The 21,731-nt window shown below is 45.6% G+C and overlaps 1 protein-coding gene across 1 annotated transcript in view; it reads left to right on the top strand.

Moving 5' to 3' along the window:
- The first annotated feature begins 3,168 nt into the window (after positions 1 to 3,168).
- LOC120989835 (microsomal triglyceride transfer protein) overlaps positions 3,169 to 21,731 on the top strand; it is a 110,964-nt gene continuing 92,401 nt past the window's right edge. Inside the window, exon 1 of the mRNA XM_040418189.1 lies at positions 3,169 to 3,310. Coding sequence (XP_040274123.1) covers positions 3,247 to 3,310 — 64 coding nt within the window. The 5' untranslated portion in view covers positions 3,169 to 3,246. The remainder of the gene's footprint in view (positions 3,311 to 21,731) is intronic.

Below are 21,731 nucleotides of genomic sequence, written 5' to 3'. Positions count from 1 at the left end.
AGAAACACAGTGCCTGACATTTATGAAGCCAAAGGGCCAATTTTACACAAGCGTAATAAGTCCATAAAATATATTCTCCCCTAATGCTCATGCCACCAGTACAATTCAGTACAGCCAAGGTCAGGCAGGTACACACAGCATTATAAATCATTATAATGCCGTAAGTTCATGTCACAGGAGAAGTTTTCAGTCCTGGAAATACTGCTGGCACAGAGTGTATTTCATGGACTGAATACGTTCATGTGAAATTGGCCAAACCTTGGGGTAAAAGTAGACCAATATTGCTACGCCTTCACATTTGTATCCATTGAAGCCTATGGGAAGTGGCAGAGACAGAGGCCTTCTCATGTTAGTTGCATAGTTATAGGGGCGGCTGAAGTTACAACCAGACCCTGAATCCAGGAGGACCTGAAATGCTCCTGCACCATGTCAGTTGGCCGAGTTACTGTAGCAAGTGGGGCATGTGTAGCTTTCATTAGGTGGGACACACAGCCCCAAGTTACCACATTATCTCCTCCAAATTTAGGGTCTGATCTGAGGGCTGATAAAATTTTGGCCTCTAGTTTGGCATCTTGATTAATTTGGGGACTGATCTACATAGTTGATTCATTTTGTGGTCGGGGAGATCTGGTCTAAGGTCTGATTTGGGTCTAAATGTTGGAGTCTGAAATAATTTTTGGCTCTTGTCTGAATTAAGAAAGAATGTTGTATGATTTAATTTGGGGTTTTGAATTGAAAAAATATAACAGTAAAATAAAGGGCATATTAGAATGGCAGAACCACTGCAACAACCATCTAAATCTCTGCTATGTATGCCATTGGATTAGAAAGATATAATGCATTCGGAAAGTCTTCAGACCGTTTCACTTTTTCCAAATTTTGTTATGTTGCGGATTTGAGATAAAATTTTCAAAAATCACGTTCTCTGTACTTTGTTGCATTCAGCTTTCCCTCAACCCTGACCGTTCCTCCTGCCCCACCCCCACAGCATGATGCTGCCACCACCATGCTTAAAGAGGACCTTTCACCTGAAAATGCAAGTTAAACTAAAGATATACCCTTACTTGCCGGCCCCCGGTGGTGCTTATTCAGTTCTTCATTTTGCTCAGTGCCCCCGTTTGTCCGCGGTGCCCCCTGCAATATTTCCCGCCTTCTATGCTAATGAGCCATTCGGCTCAACTGGGCGGGCCTGCACAAGTTCTCCCGGGCGTGTCTTTCTTCTCCCTTTTTGGCCTAAATGCAGAACACTTTGTGTGGTGGAAAACGAACACTGCACATCACCCTGAACACACCATCCCCACTGTGAAACAGGGTTGTGGCTGCATCATTCTGTGGGAATGCTTTTCTTCAGCAGAGACAAGGAAGCTGGTCAGAGTTGATGGGAAGATGGATGGAGCGAAATACAGGGCAATCCTCGAAGAAAACCTGTCTACGAGAACAGAATACCAGAACTCAAAACCCACTTATTTATTGCATAGTGCCAACACGGCAATTTATCCTGAATACTACCATGCAATACAGTATATCTTCCATGTACTTTATCATTTAGCTATAATAGCCTGCCTACATTCAATGCTCTGCCAGTGCCATTCATAGTGCGCCCTGCGCTGATGAATGTCAAGTAAAGTCTAAGGAATATTAGTACACCATATACTTTTTTCCAGGGTGCAGGTGCCCACAGAGAGGGCTCTGAGCGCCGCCTCTGCCACCAGTACCATAGGTTCGCCACCACTGGTCTATAGGCTTGGAAAGTATCGTTTGTAATTGGATTAAAAACTGGCTGAAGAACCATGTCCAGAGAGTTGTGGTCAAAGATTCCTATTCAGAATGGTCCCAGGTTATAAGTGGTGTACCCCAAGATTCAGTGCTGGGTCCTCTATTATTTAATTTATTTATTAATGATATTGAGGATGGGATTAATAGCACCATTCCTATTTTGCAGATGACACTAAGCTATGTAGTACTGTGCAGTCTATGGAAGATGTCTATAAAATGCAAGCTGACTTGAACACTGAGTGATTGGGCATCAACTTGGCAAATGGGGTTCAATGTGGATAAATGTAAAGTTATGCATCTTGGTAGTAATAATCTATGTGTATCATATGTCCTAGGGAAGGTTATATTGGAAGAGTCACTTATAGAGAAGGATTTGGGTTTCCTTGTAGATGGTAGATTAAATAACGGCATACAATGTTAATCAGCTGCTTCTAAGGCCACCAGGATATTGTCATGCATTAAACGAGACATCGACTCACGGGGCAGGGATGTAATACTACCACTTTACAAAGCGTTGGTGCGGCCTCATCTGGAATATGTAGTTCAGTTCTGGGCACCAGTCCATATAAAGGATGAAAGGATGCTCTGGAGCTGGAGAGAGTACAAAGGAGAGAGACTAAACTCATAAGTGGCATGGAGGGTCTTAGTTATGAAGAAAGATTAAAAGAATTACATTTATTTAGTCTTGAGAAGAGACGTCTAAGGGGGGACATGATTAACCTATACTAATATATAAATGGGCCATACAAAAAATACGGTGAAAAACTGTTCCATGCCCTCAAAAGACAAGGGGGCACTGCTTCCGACTGGAGAAGAAAAAGTTCAGTCTCCAGATGCTTCAAGGCTTCTTTACTGTAAGAACTGTGAATCTGTGGAATAGTCTTCCTCAGGACGTGGTCACAGCACAGCTCATCCCCGTCCCCGCCTGCCATTGGCTGCCCCCCCCCTTCCAGACACCAGATGTTTTCATCCATGTACAGGGAGAAGAAGCAGGGGCGGGGACCAGCAGTGGCGCAGGAAGCGGGGTAAGTATATTACCTGTGAGGGGCCTGGCACACGGGGGGGGGGGGCTGTTGGGGACATTGGATAACCCCTTTAAGTAAAATGTACATGTAACATAGAGTGGTATTTGTCCAGCACTTAGTAAATATCATCCTCATCGTTGGCACTCATCTCAATGACCTCCGTGTTTACCATATGTACTTTGTGTGGAACAATGTACGGAGAAATCACAGTTTAAATAATGAGGGTACCATCTAGAAAGTCTTCCAGAATAATCATTAACTAAAAGACCTTTAGTCAACACAACTAACACATGGAGTTTGGATTCTGACCTTTACTACATCTAGATAAACATTGTTCTCCAGACTCGGTCTTTCCTTACCTAGTCTGAATCTCTACCCGGTAACAACTGGCCACTGATTCCTAGTAAATGAACCAACGCTGTCATTGGAGAAAGAGAACGGAATAATGATATCGCTCACCTTGTTATTTTTTTTCTGTATATTTTCCACATTTTCAGCTTCCATTAAAGGTAAGCATATTTAGACACCATTTACTGAGACTCCAGTGAGATACTTTCTCAGGCTTGTTTTTTCTCAAGTTGTATTCCTTAGATAGCGCAGACTGAGTGTATGTAATAATAAGCTCTCACAAGTCATATAATGTGTCATATTCTATATTTAAATGGGCTATACATACCAGAAAAGAGTTTGGTGTGATATTGTATAGCATTCCAGTGTATGGTGTGGAGAGGGCCTTGCTGTTGTTTTTCCTAGTGGTACTAAATATGTTACTGTGACTTCAGACGAAGCAGAATATTTCATTACAAAACATACACATATATCTATATATTACAGTGGGAGCGGTTTTGGTTCAGAGATAGATACGTTACTTTTATATACCGTAAATCTTGTGTTTTCATGGTGGTTTCACACATTGGGGGCATGTATAAAAGAGATATGCAATTTTTTTTTGAATAGAAAAGTGGTACATTTTGGTGCAAGTCAAGTTTTGCAGAAACATTTTAGATTTTTTTTTGCCGTTTTACAACACCCTTGTCACTTAAAAAAAAATATATAAATCAACTACAGGTGGGACCTCAATGGCCCAACACATTTAAAGTAAACCTGTCAACATGAAAGTTCAGTGTAGACAGCATGTTATAGAGCAGGAGGAGCTGAGTAGGATGATATATCGTTTTATGGGAAATTATTCAGTAAAACTTTTCATTTATACATTTAAATCTCTGCTCACTCTATGTTTAGGAGTCATGTGGGAGGTCCTACCTAGTGATTGACAGCTAGCCAACTATAAAAGGAAGGTTATTAATCACCGGTGGGACCATGCACATGACTCTGAAGATCAAAAAGAGCAGAGACTTGAGAGCAGATATTTAAATGTGAATTACAAGGTTTGGTGAATCACTTCCCACAAAACTATATATCGATCTGCTCAGCTCCTCCTGCTCTATACCCTGCTGCCGGCAGATAGGAATGCATTTTCATAGTGACCTTGGAAAAGTGGCGCACATTACACCTGAAATATACACCAGCTCCCTTATGTTTTAGATTAAATTTTCTGACACACGGAACTCCGGAAGATGCGTCAAAATTAGAGGCATCCTCCTAATAATTTTGGTACAGTCTTAACAAAATCCCCCCATATTTTTCATGCTGTTTTTATGACATCGTGTATCTTTGGTGCGTTTTTTTTTTTTTGCAGTTCTTTCTACCTGAGGTGACACAAGGGCCCCTCTTCTACTTTCTTCTAGAGCAGGGATGGCCAACCTGCGACTCCCCAGCTGTTGTAAAACTACAACTCCCACAATGCCCTGCTGTAGGCTGATGGCTGTAGGCAGTTTGGGCATGCTGGGAATTGTAGTTTTGCAACAACTGGAGAGCCTCAGGTTGTCCATCCCTGTTCTAGAGGATATATTTTTTAAAATGCCCCCCTACTCCAGCGGGACCTGTGAAGACAACTACATGTATCTGTTGTCCATCTCTCCATTTGGGATTTGTGGATCCTGACCTGGCATTGCTGGACTTCCAGTCCCTGTATGTATACTTCCTGCATTGACAGGATCATGTGCGCTGTTCCAAACAGTGATTGGCCTCAGCTATGGCATGCACCCAAGTTGTACATCACTGCAGAGTCTAAGGCCGCTTGGGGACACATTTCCATTGAGTGCTGCAGTGCTTGTGAGTCAGTCCATGCAGGAAGTTTACATGCAGGGACTGAAGGCCAGTGAAGATAGGCCGGGACCCACGGAGCCCAAATAGAGCAGTGGGGAGCAGGTAAGTATAGCTTCCTCCACAGGCCCCGCTTGTAGGCAGACCAAAAAATCCAGGGCAACCCATTTAAAGGTAACCTGTCACCATTAAAATAGAATATATGCTGCATGTTATAGATCAGGAGGAGGTGAGCAGATTGATGTATAGTTTTATGGGAAAAGATTCAGTATAACTTGTATATAATACATTTCTGCTCATTCTGGACTTTGAAGTAAAGGAGCCGATCCTATCAGTGATTGACAGTTATCTCTGTATACACAGTCATAGAGAGAGGCTGTCAATCACTGATAGGACTGCCTCCTGGACTTCAAAGCCCAGAATGAGCAGGAATTTAAAGGGAACCTGTCACCTGGATTTTGGGTATAGAGCTAAGGACATGGGTTGCTAGATCGCCGCTAGCACATCCGCAATATCCAGTCCCCATAGCTCTGTGTGCTTTTATTGTGTCAAAAAAACTATTTTATAGATATGTAAATTAATCTTAGATGAGTCCTGTCTCCTCCATGCTTTAGAGATAAGTCCAGCGTTCTCTGATTCTGAGCCCAGCCACCCCCACTGTGAAGGAGCCCAGCACCGCCCCGCATCCTCCGAATCTCCTCCTTGCTCTCCAACGTCACAAAGCTAGAGCTAGCGCATGCATAGTTCGTTCCCTGAGGCTGATGCTAGCACAGGGATGGAACACTATGCCGACACTGCGCGCGCGCTAGCTCGCACATCGCGAGATTACGGCGCTCTAGCTTTATGACGTCGGGGAGCAAGGAGGAGATTTGGAGAATGCGGGGCGGTGCTGGGCTCCTTCACAGTGGGTGTGGCTGGGCTCTGGAAACTTTAGTAGCCTCCTTTACATATATATAAAATCGTTTTCTTTACACAATAAAAGCACACAGAGCTATGAGGACTGGATATTGTGGATGTGCTAGCGGCCATCTAGCAACCCATGTCCTCAGCTCTATACCCAAAATCCAGGTGACAGGTTCCCTTTAAATGAATAATTTACTGAAGTTTTACTGAATCTTTTTCTGCAAAACTACCGCTAGATATCAATCTGCTCAGCTTCTCCTGCTTTATGTCATGATGCCTTTAGTTCATACACCATGTTCAACATGACACTAAATGCTGATTGGCCAGTTCAGTGCGAGCGCCCAGCAAAGAGCAAACCGAGGAGAATGAGCAGCGTTGCAGTATGTCACTGGCTGGGTCGGGGTGGGGAGCCTGAGCAGAGGGGAAGCGGGGCCCGCCCAAGCTCCAGATAGGGACTTGGGAGTCGGGACAGAAGACTGTAGCATTGATAAATACATAACTACAAACATAGGGGCGGGGCCTTCCATGCACTTCGGGCCCCCCCTTGCCACGGGCCCCATAGCAGCTGCGTGCGCTGCCTATATTGGCGGTACGCCACTGTAACGGGCGTTTAGAGAGGAGTGCACCCATCTGATGGCCATTAAAATAGGTTACACAGAAAAAGACATTCAGGGGTTAAAATAAATTTAAAAAAAATTCAACCACTTGCATGCATGGGACACTTGCCCCTCGTTGAATGCAGCAGGACCTGTGCTCCAAGCGCGCCCACGTTGCAACCGTCACACAACCGGCAGCGTCATACAGTACTAGCAAAGCGAATGAGATTTAACAAATCTCATGTACACTTTGTTTTTGTTTTTCTGTGACCTGCCGTGGGGGTTTATAAATCTTCTGCATGTCAGTTGCTTGAGTGGGGCTCCATAGGAAGTAACTCAGGGGGACAGAGGCTGCCGCACAGAGCCGGAGCACCGCCGGAAGTACGGCACTGGTTGGGAAGGGGTTAAAACACAATAAAAACTATAATGTGTGTAATTGACCCAGAGAATGAAGGTAACATGTCAGTTTTACCACATAGAGAACATCCTAAAAACAAAACCCATAAAACTATGGCGGTAATGCGTTTTTTCCAATTCCATCCCATTTTCAGCCTCCCTGTGACTCGTCTCTGTGATCTTTGAGCAGAGAGCTGCTGTTTTTACCAGTTTGCACTGTGATAAGCTCGATTAGTTCATGTATTTAAATCACAATGTACTGTTCTATTTCCACCGCAGGCAAATGTACGAAAGCACCACAAAGAGGGTCATTTATCAAACTGGTTTGTGTAAAGTAGAACTGGCTTAGTTGCCCATAGCAACCAATCAGATTCCACCATTCATTTTGGACAGCTCCTTTGGAAAATGAAAGATGGAATCTGATTGGTTGCTATGAGCAACCAAGCCAGTTCTACTTTACACCATTTTGATAAATGACCCCCAAAGTGTTCCAGTGCGATTAGGGTTATTATTGCATTGCATGCACGGCGACCTGATCCACCACCCATATAAATGTGATAAAGGGCAGGATTGCCAGAAAGGTCTATTGTGGCCAGGGCCGGACTGGGACAAAAAATAGGCCCGGGCAGTTTTGACTGAGCAGCCCAATCACATGACCCCCATCAGGCCCCACCCCCTTGCAGTCTAGGGGCAGAGCCAAAACCGGAAGCACAATTGAGAGGCAGGGCCAGCCACCAGTAAGATAGGAAGGCTTCAGCCAACACACAAGCTTCTTTGGGGGTCCCCAGGTGACATTAGGGGTCTTAGTACGATCCGGCCACCTAATCCGGCAGAAAATGCAAGGTATCGACTAGACACAAAGCACAGCATGCAGCGGTTTATGTCTCGCTGATTCTCTGCATTTTTCCCAGATTGTGGCCGGATCTCTGCCGTACCCCATTATAGTTAATAGGGCTGGCGGGCATTCTGTCTGCATCCAGCAGTGCCGGATCCAGTGAATTCTCAGCTGGAACAGCCTGCCAGGATCACTAACGCAGATGTGAAAGTAGCCTAATACAGCGCTACATACCTCTTATATCCAGTGACGTCTCCTCTGATGTAGATGTTCTCTTTCTTCATCTTCTACATTCAGACCAGACCACCGTGATAATTTCTTTCAGCCATCTCACGTCTCTGCAGAGTTTAACATCCCATCATGCACCCCCAATACTGAGAAGCTGTGCTCCCCAAAACTATACTGCAAAAAGAACTGTGCTAAGCTGATGCTGTGCCAGGGTGCCCCCAAAGTAATGGTGCTCCCAAAGTCCCAACAATAGTAATTATTTCTTTGCCAGAGTGCATTTAGTAGTAATAGTGCTCCTACAGTACCCCCAACAGTAATTGTGTCCCACAAGTAATAATGCTCCCATAGTCCCCCAGTTGTAATAAAGCCCACCATAATGCCCCGATAGTAATAATTCTCTTTATAATGTGTGACAGTAGAACCCCCCCTTATAATGTGCACCAGTACAAAAAATGCCCCGTTGTGTGGCAGTAAAAAAATAAATACCTCCTCTTAGTGCCCCCAGTAGAGCCAATGTCCCCAGAGTGCCCTCATGTGTTCCAATGACCCGTACTGTGTGCCACTACAAAAAACACTTCGTGCCACCAGTTGAGCTTAGGTGCCCATAGTGACCTTATAATTTGTGCCAGTATAAAATACTCCTATATAGTCCCCCCAGAAGATGCCCCCATATTGCTCCTTCCCCGTCTCCATAGTGCCCTCCATAATGTGGCACTATAAAATGCCCCTATAGACTGCCCCACATAGATACCCCTATAATGCTCCTTTCCTCCCTTCTCCATAGTGGCATCAAAATGGGTGCCAGTATTAAATGCCCCTATATAATGCCCTCATAGTGCTCTTGTCCCCCACTTCTCCATAGTGCCCACCTATAATGCATGCCAGTATATAGGGCCCCCAGTAGATGCCCCCATAGTGCTCCTTCCCCTCTTCTCCATAGTGCCCCCCCATAATGTGCCAGTATATAGGGCCCCCATAGTGCTTTCCCTCTTCTCCATAGTGCCCCCGTATTGTGCCAGTATATAGGCCCTCCCCATATTGTGCCAGTATATATGGCCCCATAGTGCTTCCCCTCTTCTCCATAGTGCCGACCCCCCCATATTGTGGCAGTATATAGGGCCCCATAGTGCTTCCCCTCTTCTGCATAGTGTCCCCCCCATATTGTGCCAGTATATAGGGCCCCATAGTGACCCCCCCATATTGTGCCAGTATATAGGGCCCCATAGTGCTTCCCCTCTTCTCCATAGTGCCCCCCCATGTTGTGCCAGTATATAGGGCCCCATAGTGCTTCCCCTCTTCTCCCTAGTGCCGACCCCCCCCATATTGTGCCAGTATATAGGGCCCCATAGTGCTTCCCCTCTTCTGCATAGTGTCCCCCTCATATTGTGCCAGTATATAGGGCCCCATAGTGCCCCCCCATATTGTGCCAGTATATAGGGCCCCATAGTGCTTCCCCTCTTCTCCATAGTGCCGACCCCCCCATATTGTGCCAGTATATAGGCCCCATAGTGCTTCCCCTCTTCTGCATAGTGTCCCCCCCCCCCATATTGTGCCAGTATATAGGGCCCTATAGTGCTTCCCCTCTTCTCCATAGTGCCGACCCCCCCCCCATATTGTGCCAGTATACAGACCAAAAGTTTGGACACACCTTCTCATTCAAAGAGTTTTCTTTATTTTCATGACTATGAAGGCATCAAAACTATGAATTAACACAGGTGGAATTATATACATAACAAACAAGTGTGAAACAACTGAAAATATGTCATATTCTAGGTTCTCCAAAGTAGCCACCTTTTGCTTTGATTACTGCTTTGCACACTCTTGGCATTCTCTTGATGAGCTTCAAGAGGTAGTCCCCTGAAATGGTCTTCCAACAGTCTTGAAGGAGTTCCCAGAGATGCTTAGCACTTGTTGGCCCTTTTGCCTTCGCTCTGCGGTCCAGCTCACCCCAAACCATCTCGATTGGGTTCAGGTCCGGTGACTGTGGAGGCCAGGTCATCTGGCGCAGCACCCCATCACTCTCCTTCATGGTCAAATAGCCCTTACTTTCAAAGTTTTCCCAATTTTTCGGCTGACTGACTGACCTTCATTTCTTAAAGTAATGATGGCCACTAGATTTTCTTTACTTAGCTGCTTTTTTCTTGCCATAATACAAATTCTAACAGTCTATTCAGTAGGACTATCAGCTGTGTATCCACCTGACTTCTCCTCAACGCAACTGATGGTCCCAACCCCATTTATAAGGCAAGAAATCCCACTTATTAAACCTGACAGGGCACACCTGTGAAGTGAAAACCATTTAAGGGGACTACCTCTTGAAGCTCATCAAGAGAATGCCAAGAGTGTGCAAAGCAGTAATCAAAGCAAAAGGTGGCTACTTTGAAGAACCTAGAATATGACATATTTTCAGTTGTTTCACACTTGTTTGTTATGTATATAATTCCACATGTGTTAATTCATAGTTTTGATGCCTTTTCATAGTCATGAAAATAAAGAAAACTCTTTGAATGAGAAGGTGTGTCCAAACTTTTGGTCTGTACTGTATATGGCCCCATAGTGCTTCCCCTCTTCTCCATAGTGCCGACCCCCCCTATATTGTGCCAGTATATAGGGCCCCCGCCCCCCTTCTTGCCACAGTATAGTATAAAATTAAATAATAAAAACAATAAACTCATATACTTACCTCCATGCTACTGTCAGCGATGCGATGCAGGCCTCTTCCGGCCTGTGTCCCGCGCTGTACGGCTCGGGCGGCGCGCGCAATGACGTCATCCCTCCGCCTGCACCGGCCTCTGATAGGCTACAGGCCTAGTGCCTGTAGTCTATCAGAGGAATGGGCAAGGGAGATGCCTCTCCCCTGCTCCATTCATCTGTATCGCTGTCCTGAGGACAGCGATACAGATGAATATGGAGATGAGCACTTCCACAATGGAAGCGCTCATCTCCACTCCTGCCCGGCTGCTGCCACATTAATAAAAATAAAAAAACAACTCAGCCGGCGGCCCGGCTGATTGTGTTCGGCCCGGTCCACCAGGCGGCCCGGCCCACTGGGCAAATGCCCGGTCTGCCCTATGGCCAGTCCGGCCCTGCTTGTGGCTATGTTTATTGGTGACGCTGGATGTTCTGAGAATTACTGGGATTGTATTGGAACTCTCTTTCTGTGCAGTCCCCATTTCTTACTGAAAATCTGTGAGTTTACAAGTCTAGGAAATTTCCTGAGAATGAAATACAGTAGGGATCTCTCTTCTGACGTGGATTAGTTATAGCTTCTCAAATAGTAAATCTGCCTAGCTATGGAGGAGTATCAGGAGAAGAGATGTTCACCAAGTTTATTGCAGTACAGTTGTACAGTAGCCATTACTAGATTTGTAATACTTAGCTTTTTTACATTGGCTTAGGTTTCAAAATGTTAGGGGTATGAGGTCAGTGCAAGGTTTTCTCTGCATTGCCCCTTATCTACCATTTGATAGTATTTTATTGCACCTCTTTATTGATTAAATCTTATTGATTAAATCCTATTCTGAAGGTTAGTGCTCCTCCTGAGATAACTCGGGTTATAACTCATTTTCCTTTGGCCATAAACTTATAAATCTTACACAGCTGTTGGTTGAGAAATGTATCAAACACTGGAGTTTAGATAAAGAGTTAGGTAGCTGGCACTTTTTGCACACTCATTGATAATATAGCTCTTGATAAACAGGTTTACAAGAAGGCAGTATCATTTTTAGAACACGCAGACACAGGTTTTATAACAGCCAGTTTGACCTAAGCCAAGGAATCTTTGATTGGACGTGTGTCCTTGTGTAGTCACTTTACATTTTCCAAGTGCACCATGGATGAATGTCTAAAGGTTTTAAGGGGTTGGCTTATGAAGACAACACCTGTCCATACGTCCTATTAATACTATGAACATAATACATGAGGGTCCCCTGCTTGGGACCCACTCTTTGTGGCAGAATGGAGAGTATGGTGGACTCAAGCTGTATTTGCCTTACATGAATAAACATCGTTTCCAGAAAGGCAGCTTAAAATAAAGACATACTTTCACCCAGTTCAGCCTATTATCCTAAATAGTCCAGGGAAGGAAAAAACTGTGCATCCCCCTACAGATCATTGATAAATATATTGAAGAGAATAGGGCCAAATACTGACCCTTGTGCAGATCTGGCTAAGGTTTTAAACAGTCAGTGCAAGGTTTTCATTTCATAGTAATTAATTACATTACACATTAATTATGTATTTGACATCCAACTTACCTCCTCATAGAAACTGTAGTTAAAGGGTTATTCCCATCTTGGATATTGGGGTCATATCACTAGGATATGTTCCCAATTAGAGATGGCCTTGCAGGTTCGCCCGGCGGTCGTTTCGCGGCGAACTTTGCGCGTTCGCGATTCACCGAACATGCGAACATATGGCGATGTCAGCTGGCACCATATTCTTTTGCATTGTGCCGAACTTTGACCCATGACACAGCCATCAGGTGGGAAAGGACAGCCAATTGAAATGTTTCAGCAAATGGACACACCACCACCCTATAAAATAACCCGATCTGGCAGCCATTTTACATTCTGTTTTTTGCCAGTGTAGGGAGAGCTTGCTGTGTGGAGCAGGGACAGGCTGTTAGGGCCACCAAACGCTAGCTAATAGGGCCACAAAAGTCCTTTTAAGGACTGGTATAGGTGTGCTATCGATAGGTGTGATATACTGAGGGGTGTGATATACTTATAATATACTTTCTAACATAGAAAGTATATTCTAGTGCATTTGTATTGTGCAGCAGTTGTGTGGGGTTCTGCTGTGATACCGCAGCTATGTAAGAGGGCAAGCGCTATTGGAACAACTAATTGCCATGGGTGTGATATACCTGTTGCCCCCAAAAAAACAGATTGATCGGTGTAATATACCTTCTACCACAAAATACTGATTGAGGGCTGCGATATACCTGTTGCCACAAATAAACAGGGTGGCGTGATATAACTGTTGTGGCAAAAACAATAATTGAGGGGTGTGATATACCTGCTTCCGCAAAATACTGATTAAGGGGTTTGATATACCTGCTTCCACCAAATATTGATTGAGGGGTGCAATATACCTGCTTCCACAAAATACTGATTATGGGGTTTGATATACCTGCTTCCACCAAGTATTGATTGAGGGCTGCGATATACCGTATTTTTTGCCCTATAAGACGCACCTGCCCATAAGACGCACCTAGGTTTTTGAGGAGGAAAATAAGAAAAAAAATATTTTTAACCAAAAGGTGTGCTTTTGGTGGGTTTTGAACTAATGGTGGTCTGTGCATGACACTACTATGGAGGATCTGTGGATGGCACTGTTATGGGGGGGATCTGTGGGTGGTACTGTTATGGGGGGATCTGTGGATGGCACTGTTATGGGGGGATCTGTGAATGGCACTGTTATGGGGGGATCTGAGGGGGGCACTTTTATGGGGGAGATCTGTGGATGGCACTGTTATGGGGGGGTGATCTGTGGATGGCACTGTTATGGGGGGGTGAACTGTGGATGGCACTGTTATGGAGGGGGATCTGTGGATGGCACTGTTATGGAGGAGGATCTGTGGATGGCACTGTTATGGGGGTGGATCTGTGGATGGCACTGCTATATATGTGTCACCCACAGATCCCCCACCCCATAACAGTGCCATCCACATATCCCCCACCCCATAATAGTGGCATCCACAGATGCCCTAATATACTGGAGCTAAACCTGTGGGAGGGGCCGGTGGCATGCAAATGCGGCGGGGCCGGTGAGGTCACTGTACTTTATAAATGAAGTAGGCGGCGCAGGCACGTTACATCAGTGAGTTACGGACGGCCGCCCACCTGCCCTGCTCTGCCTGCTACAGGACATTTAGTAAGTAGTACAGATGGGGCTTGGGATCGGAACTTCAATTAAAGTTATTATATAAGGTTTAGGCAATAAAGCAGTGAGTGAGCGGCGGGGCCGGAGTACAGTGACCGCACCGGCCCCGCCACATTTGCATGACACCGTCCCCTCCTCCCTCCCCCCTCCAGATGATACATCGCAGTCTGCGATGCTAAATGGCAGCATTCGCCCCATTTTTCCCACACTTTTGGGGGGAAAAAGTGTGTTTTATGGGGCGAAAAATACGGTACTTGCTTCCATAAAATACTCATTAAGGGGTTCGATATACCTGTTTCTACCAAATATTGATTGAGGCCTGCAATATACCTGCTTCCACAAAATACTGATTAAGGGGTTTGATATGCCTGCTTCCACAAAATACTGATTGAGGGCTGCGATATACCTGCTTCCACAAAATACTGATTAAGGGGTTTGATATACCTGTTTCCATCAAATATTGATTGAGGGGTGCGATATACCTGCTTCCACAAAATACTAATTAAGGGGTTTGAGATACCTGCTTCCAGCAAAGATTTATTGAGGCCTGCGATATACCTGCTTCCACAAAATACTGATTAAGGGGTTTGATATGCCTGCTTCCACCAAATATTGATTGAGGCCTGCGATATACCTGCTTCCACAAAATACTGATTAAGGTGTTCGATATACCTGTTTCCACAAAATATTGATTGAGGCCTGCGATACACCTGCTTCCACAAAATACTGATTAAGGGGTTTGATATGCCTGCTTCCACAAAATACTGATTGAGGGCTGCGATATACCTGCTTCCACAAAATACTGATTAAGGGGTTTGATATACCTGTTTCCATCAAATATTGATTGAGGGGTGCGATATACCTGCTTCCACAAAATACTAATTAAGGGGTTTGAGATACCTGCTTCCAGCAAAGATTTATTGAGGCCTGCGATATACCTGCTTCCACAAAATACTGATTAAGGGGTTTGATATGCCTGCTTCCACCAAATATTGATTGAGGCCTGCGATATACCTGCTTCCACAAAATACTGATTAAGGTGTTCGATATACCTGTTTCCACCAAATATTGATTGAGACCTGCGATGTACCTGCTTCCACAAAATACTGATTAAGGTGTTCAATATACCTGTTTCCACCAAATATTCATCGAGGCCTGCGATATACCTGCTTCCACAAATACTGCTCTTCTCTAGGGACTTAGGCACAGGGTCATTTTGAAAATGACAGGCAGATGAAGAGGCAGGCCGTTCTGCAGAGGTGGTAGAGGTCGGGCAGGTACACCAGGCAGAGGCCTAAGTGGGAAGTTGGAGAAGGCGCGTGCGATTACTTCAAAGGGCGCACCAGAGTTGGTTGAGTGGCTCACTCAGCCTTCTGCTTCTGCACCCTCCTCACTCTCTGCTGTGTGCACCCCCAAATACACCACCACCACCATAGCCCCTCCACTCGAGTCAGAGGAATTATTTTCCCATCAATTCCCAGACCTTACTGATGTGCAGATATTCTTGACATCGGATGAGGAAGAGGAGGTAGCAACAGCCGCTATCCAGTGGTCTGACGACAGTACCCAGATCAGCCCAAGGAGGGAGGTCCCCGCTGTTGCTGCCTACTCCGAGATCTCAAATGTCAGTGGTGGTGAAGGTGACGATTATGACATGTCGATGGACGTCACGTGGGTGCCCACAAGAGAGGAAGAGGAGGGGAGTTCAGAGGGAGAGACGGAGCAGCAGAGAGGGAGGAGAAGGAGGAAAAGCAGGCATAGCTCACAGGGCACAGTATGCAAAAAACAGACTGCAAATATATCTGGAGCGAGCTATCCACCATGCACGGTCACTTCTGGCGCTCCCAGGACGCCGGCACATGACTCTGCAGTGTGGGCTTTTTTTAATGTGTCAGCTGCTGACAATAGTGTTGCCATCTGCAGCCTGTGCTGTCAATGCGTAAGTTGCGGAAAGCCCAACACTCATCTAGGGACGACCGCCTTAAGAAGGCACCTGGCCTCCCATCACCGAGTCCAGTGGGAGCAACGCCGTCAGAACCCACAAATCCACACTCCTGGTGCTCCACGTCCTTCCTCTTCTCCTCTCTTCTCCCATTTGTCCTCCACTCCACCTTGCCGTTGTCTCGTTTATCTGGCAGAAGGCAGGCTTCGGTGGCCCAAATGTTTGAGCGTAAAAAGTTGATGACGCCGGATAATTCTCTTGCCCAATGGCTGACCGCTGGCTTGTCGGAACTGCTAGCCCGCCAACTACTGCCATATATACTGGACTCAGAGGCCTTTAGAAAATTTGTGGCCATTGAAGGTCCCCAGAAGGAAATATTTCTCCCAGAAGGGCATCCCAGAGCTATATGGCCACGTTCAGCGGCAAGTAAATATATCTCTGGCACACGGTGTCGGTGCCAAGATACATATGACCACAGACACGTGGTGTAGCAAATATGGGCAGGGAAGGTACATTTTACTGCCCACTGGGTGAACCTTCTGACGGCTGTCAAGCATGTAACCCATGGCTCCCGTGTGGATTTGGTGTTACCGCCAAGGATTGTATGCAGGCCTGCCTCTTCTTCTCCTCCTTCTACTCCATCCTCCGTCTCCTCCTCGGCTGACTTCTCCTTTTCCACTGCTTCCATCTCTTCCTCTGTGCCCCCCAAGCTCCCCAGAATCTATTCGACGTCCCAGGTGATACGTTGCCATGCTGTGCTGCAGCTGTTGTGCCTGAAAGCCAAGAGCGACACTGGTCCTGCACTGCTTTCAGCTCCGCGGTCACAGGCCGATAAGTGGCTAACCCCACTCAATTTAACAGTTGGTAAAGTGGTGTGCGACAACAGTGCCAATCTGCTGAGCTCGCTGAAACAGGGCAAAATAACACATGTGCCGTGCATGGCACACGTCCTGAACTTAGTCGTTCGTTGCCAAATACCTTGGGGTCCAGGACGTCTTGCGGCAGGCCAGGAAAATCTCTGGCCATTTTAGAAGATCTTACACAGCCATGGCTCGCCTTGCTGACGTTCAGCGGCGACACCACTTGCCCGTCAGACGTCTGATTTGTGACAGCCTGACACGCTGGAACTCCACCTTGTACAGTACAGACCAAAAGTTTGGACACACCTTCTCATTCAAAGAGTTTTCTTTATTTTCATGACTATGAAAATTGTAGATTCACACTGAAGGCATCAAAACTATGAATTAACACATGTGGAATTATATACATAACAAACAAGTGTGAAACAACTGAAAATATGTCATATTCTAGGTTCTTCAAAGTAGCCACCTTTTGCTTTGATTACTGCTTTGCACACTCTTGGCATTCTCTTGATGAGCTTCAAGAGGTAGTCCCCTGAAATGTTTTTCACTTCTCAGGTGTGCCCTGTCAGGTTTAATAAGTGGGATTTCTTGCCTTATAAATGGGGTTGGGACCATCAGTTGCATTGAGGAGAAGTCAGGTGGATACACAGCTGATAGTCCTATTGAATAGACTGTTAGAATTTGTATTATGGCAAGAAAAAAGCAGCTAAGTAAAGAAAAACAAGTGGCCATCATTACTTTAAGAAATGAAGGTCAGTCGAAAAATTGGGAAAACTTGAAAGTAAGGGCTATTTGACCATGAAGGAGAGTGATGGGGTGCTGTGCCAGATGACCTGGCCTCCACAGTCACCGGACCTGAACCCAATCAAGATGGTTTGGGGTGAGCTGGACCGCAGAGTGAAGGCAAAAGGGCCAACAAGTGCTAAGAATCTCTGGGAACTCCTTCAAGACTGTTGGAAGACCATTTCAGGTGACTACCTCTTAATGCTCATCAAGAGAATGCCAAGAGTGTGCAAAGCAGTAATCAAAGCAAAAGGTGGCTACTTTGAAGAACCTAGAATATGACATATTTTCAGTTGTTTCACACTTGTTTGTTATGTATATAATTCCACATGTGTTAATTCATAGTTTTGATGCCTTCATAGTCATGAAAATAAAGAAAACTCTTTGAATGAGAAGGTGTGTCCAAACTTTTGGTCTGTACTGTATATGCTTGATAGGCTGCTCCAGCAGCAACGTGCCGTTAACGACTACCTGTACGAACTCTGCAGCAGGACAGGTTCTGGGGAGCTTGGTTTCTTTTCACCGTGCCAGTAGCTGCCCATGCGCGATGCATGCAGACTTCTGCAGCCATTTGATGAGATCACCAAACTGGTCAGTCACAGCCAGGGCGCCATCAGTGACAACGTACCTTACGCCTTATTTCTGGAGTGTGCATTGCGTCATGTCATTGATCAAGCCATCGAGGAGCAGGAGCTGGAAGATGAGGAAGTCGCAATGCTGAATGAATTCCCAGGGGGGGCTACTCCATCTGAGACAAGTCAGCAGGAGTCTGAAGAGGAGTCAGAGAAGGATGGTGGCTGGGGGGAGGAGGAGGAGGAGCAAGAAGAGCAGGCTTTGAGGGGGACTTTAAACTTTTCAGGGATTCCTGGTGTTGTCCGTGGCTGGGGGGAGGAGACTGAGGATGACATTCTCCTGGGCGATAAGCAGGAGCCAGGGTGCTCCATCGTTTCTAATTTAGTGCAAATAGGGGCCTTCATGCTCCAGTGTTTGAAGAGGGACCCCCATATAAAAAGCATAAAGGGCAAGGACCAGTACTGGGTGCAACGTACTTAGACCTCCGGTACAAACACAAAATGGCAGAAATTTTACCAGCATCACAGAGGGCTGTCAGAATGCAGCATTTCCAGACCTGTTGCGGGCGCTGGCAGAGGAATTTCCACCCACAACGAAACAGGTGCGGGTACCAATCCTACCGCGCCTGCAAGAAGAGGGCGGTTTGAAGATGTGTTGGTCACTTCGGATATGAGATAATTCTTGCAGCCAACCCATCGACAGCCGTCCCCGGTATCCAGCCTCAGGGAACGCCTAGACCGACAGGTGTCTGGCTACATCTGGTTAACGGCCAATGTGGAGGCTCTGAGAAGCAAGGAACCCCTTGACTACTGGGTGTGCAGGCTTGACCTGTGGCCAGAGCTGGCACAATTTGCCACGGAACTCTTGGCTTGCCCCTCGTCGAGTGTCCTGTCTGAAAGGACGTTCAGCGCAGCAGGGGGGATCGTGACCAATAAGCGCACTCGCCTAGCTCACGACAGTGTGGACTACCTCACATTTCTAAAAATAAATGAGGCATGTATCTTGGAGGAATTCAACACCTGTGACAACCACGTGTAATTTAATTTCCTCATGCCAGCCCACACATATCCGCCACCACTCCAGAACAAAGAATGGTCCTTGTCTTATGTATATACAGTGGCATAAAAGGCCTTTTCTGTCAGGTGAATGCCTAATTTTTGGGGCCTGTACTCCCGTGGCCTAAAATAAAAATTTTCTAGGCTCCATTAGGGCACATTTTTGAGAGTTTCCCTTTAAGACGCATAGAAATGGCCCCTGATTAAAATACATATTTTTTGTGGGAATTTTTGCCAATGATCCCCCTCTGGTATGTCACTGTCCATGTTGTGGGACTAGTTTTGCACTTCTAGTAAGTATTTGGTGGCTGCAAATATGACCTGAAGGTTTTTCAGGTTCGCCTGCCATTAAAGTCAATGGGGCCCGCCGCGAACACACGGTTCGCGAACATTTAATCACGAACGTGCGTTTGCGAACCGTCCCGGCCAATGTTCGTCCATCACTATTCCCAATGTCTTATAGGTGCAGGTCCCACCTATACTTAGAATGGAGCCCGCAAATAGCCGATTGGCACACTTGTCTATTTTCAGAAGTCTGATTAAAATTAATGGGGAGTCCCACTGAAATGATTCAGGTGAAACACATCGGAAGAGGAGTACAATATGGTCTACAACTAGCATTGGAGTTCAGACAGGCCAGGGCTTTAGGTTTGAGTACTGTCTGGGATAGCCATTTTAACTGCAATTGCTCCGCTGGGCCATTGGTAGGGCAGACGTATACAGCAGACCTGCTTATTGGGAGACTATGGAAGTGCGGTTGACCCCAGAAAGAATGCTCAATAGACCTGACCCACTACATGAAACCTTTATGTTTGTTTGTTTTGGTGTTCACACAAGTTGACTCTCAATAGAAACAAACAACATTTACATTTTAACATTCTGACCTGACACTCTTTACCAGACCCTCCTAGTAATCTATCAACCCAATCTGGGATATGTCGAACCCGAGCACCAGGAAGATAATACAGCCTTGACACCGGTCCTTATGACAGATTGTTCTATCTGTCTATACCTCTAATGATTGAGTCTCCTACTACCAGCACCTGTCTGGCCTGCTCTACTGGTCTTCTTCTTACTGGAGCTAGCATTCCCGTGTCTGGCAGAGGAAGTGTCTTGCTGTAGCAGTGCCATCCTTGAACTGACATCCCCCTTATCCGCCAACTTGGCAAACTTGTTGGGGTGTGTCAGATCAGAACTAGCCTTCCTGACTCTCCCGCCTTCTGCTACCCAGCTATCATCTTCCCACACATCTACACAAGCGAGTATCTGTTCGGTGAGCAGCAAACTCTTTTCCATATTGTCAAACATCTCATTGTTACAGTTTGCTTATTTAGATACAGGATCTGGGCTTCCAAACGTGCAGTTTGCTCACATTGTACACAGTAATATGCACCCTCAAAAGGCTGTTCAAGGACTGCATACATACGTAGCACAAGATGTGCACTGGTCTCCATTGTCAGTCATGGAACACATACTTGCTAATGAGGATTACACCAGGAAAAAAAGGTAACTTATACAATGCAATGAAACTGATAAACAAATGAATGTAGTACTCTCCTAAAGTCCCTGAGTCTAAGGTCACATAATCTCGTCATACACTTAAGACAAACACACACTTTAGATCAAAACACACTTACTTTGTCAGTTTGCTTGTAAAGTATATATATTTTTTCAATCAGCAGCAAAACAGTCTACTGATTCTTTTCCCCTGGATTTAAAGGGAAGTAGCAGCCAGTCACTTTACTGCTGTGGTTCTCAACCTTTCTAAAGCCGTGACCCCCAACCATTAAATTTTTTTCCTCGCTACGTCATAACTAATTTTGCTACTGTTATGAATTGTAATGTAAATATCTGATATGCAGGATGTATTTTTATTGCTACAAATTGAACATAATTAAAGCAGAGTAATTCAAATCAGCGGTGCTCAGGGTACCCCCAAATAAATAAATCAGTGGTGCATCAGGTTTCCCCCAAATAAATAATTCAATGGTGCTCAGGGTCCCCCAAATAAATAAATCAGAAGTGCTCAGGGTCCCCCAAATAAATAAATCAGCGGTGCTTCAGGTCCCCCCCCCCCCCCCCCAAATAAATAAATCAATGGTGCTCAGGGTCCCCCAAATAAATAAATAAATCAGAAGTGCTCAGGGTCCCCCAAATAAATAAATCAGTGGTGCTTCATGTCCCCCCAAATAAATTAAGCCTTGCTCAGCCAAATAATTAAAATAAAATTAGCCAGGCTCAGCCAGGCTCAATTAAATCATTGGTGGCAGTGGTGCTCAGCGGCGGTGTCATTAACGAAAAAACTCAGACCTCAGCAGACAGGCGGCCCGACTTACCCGTCCAGACGTCAGGCTCCTTCAAGCACAGGCAGTGATAGGACATCACTTCCTGTGCGCGAGGATAAGGGGCCGCTGCCGTTGTGCGGGCGACCCACAATAGGAAGCTTCAGGCGACCCCCTGGAAAGGGCCGATCGACCCCCAAAGGGGTCGCGACCCCTAGGTTGAGAACCGCTGCTTTACTGTAATGAAATGAGTTAAAAATAAAACTGCTTACAATAATATCATGAAGCTGAATTGACATTGGTGGTGAAAAATCACTTCTTACTTTTTATTCAAAATAAGAGAAGATTGCAGAGGAAAGGAACAATAGAAGTATTACCAAAAATGGGAATGCATTCCCATTTTTTACTTGTTTCCATTTTGG

Source organism: Bufo bufo, chromosome 2 (genome assembly GCF_905171765.1).
Source record: "Bufo bufo chromosome 2, aBufBuf1.1, whole genome shotgun sequence".
NCBI classification, from domain to species: Eukaryota; Metazoa; Chordata; class Amphibia; order Anura; family Bufonidae; genus Bufo; species Bufo bufo.
The sequence above is the reverse complement of the archived record's forward strand: the minus strand, read 5'-3'. Positions and strand labels throughout refer to the sequence as shown.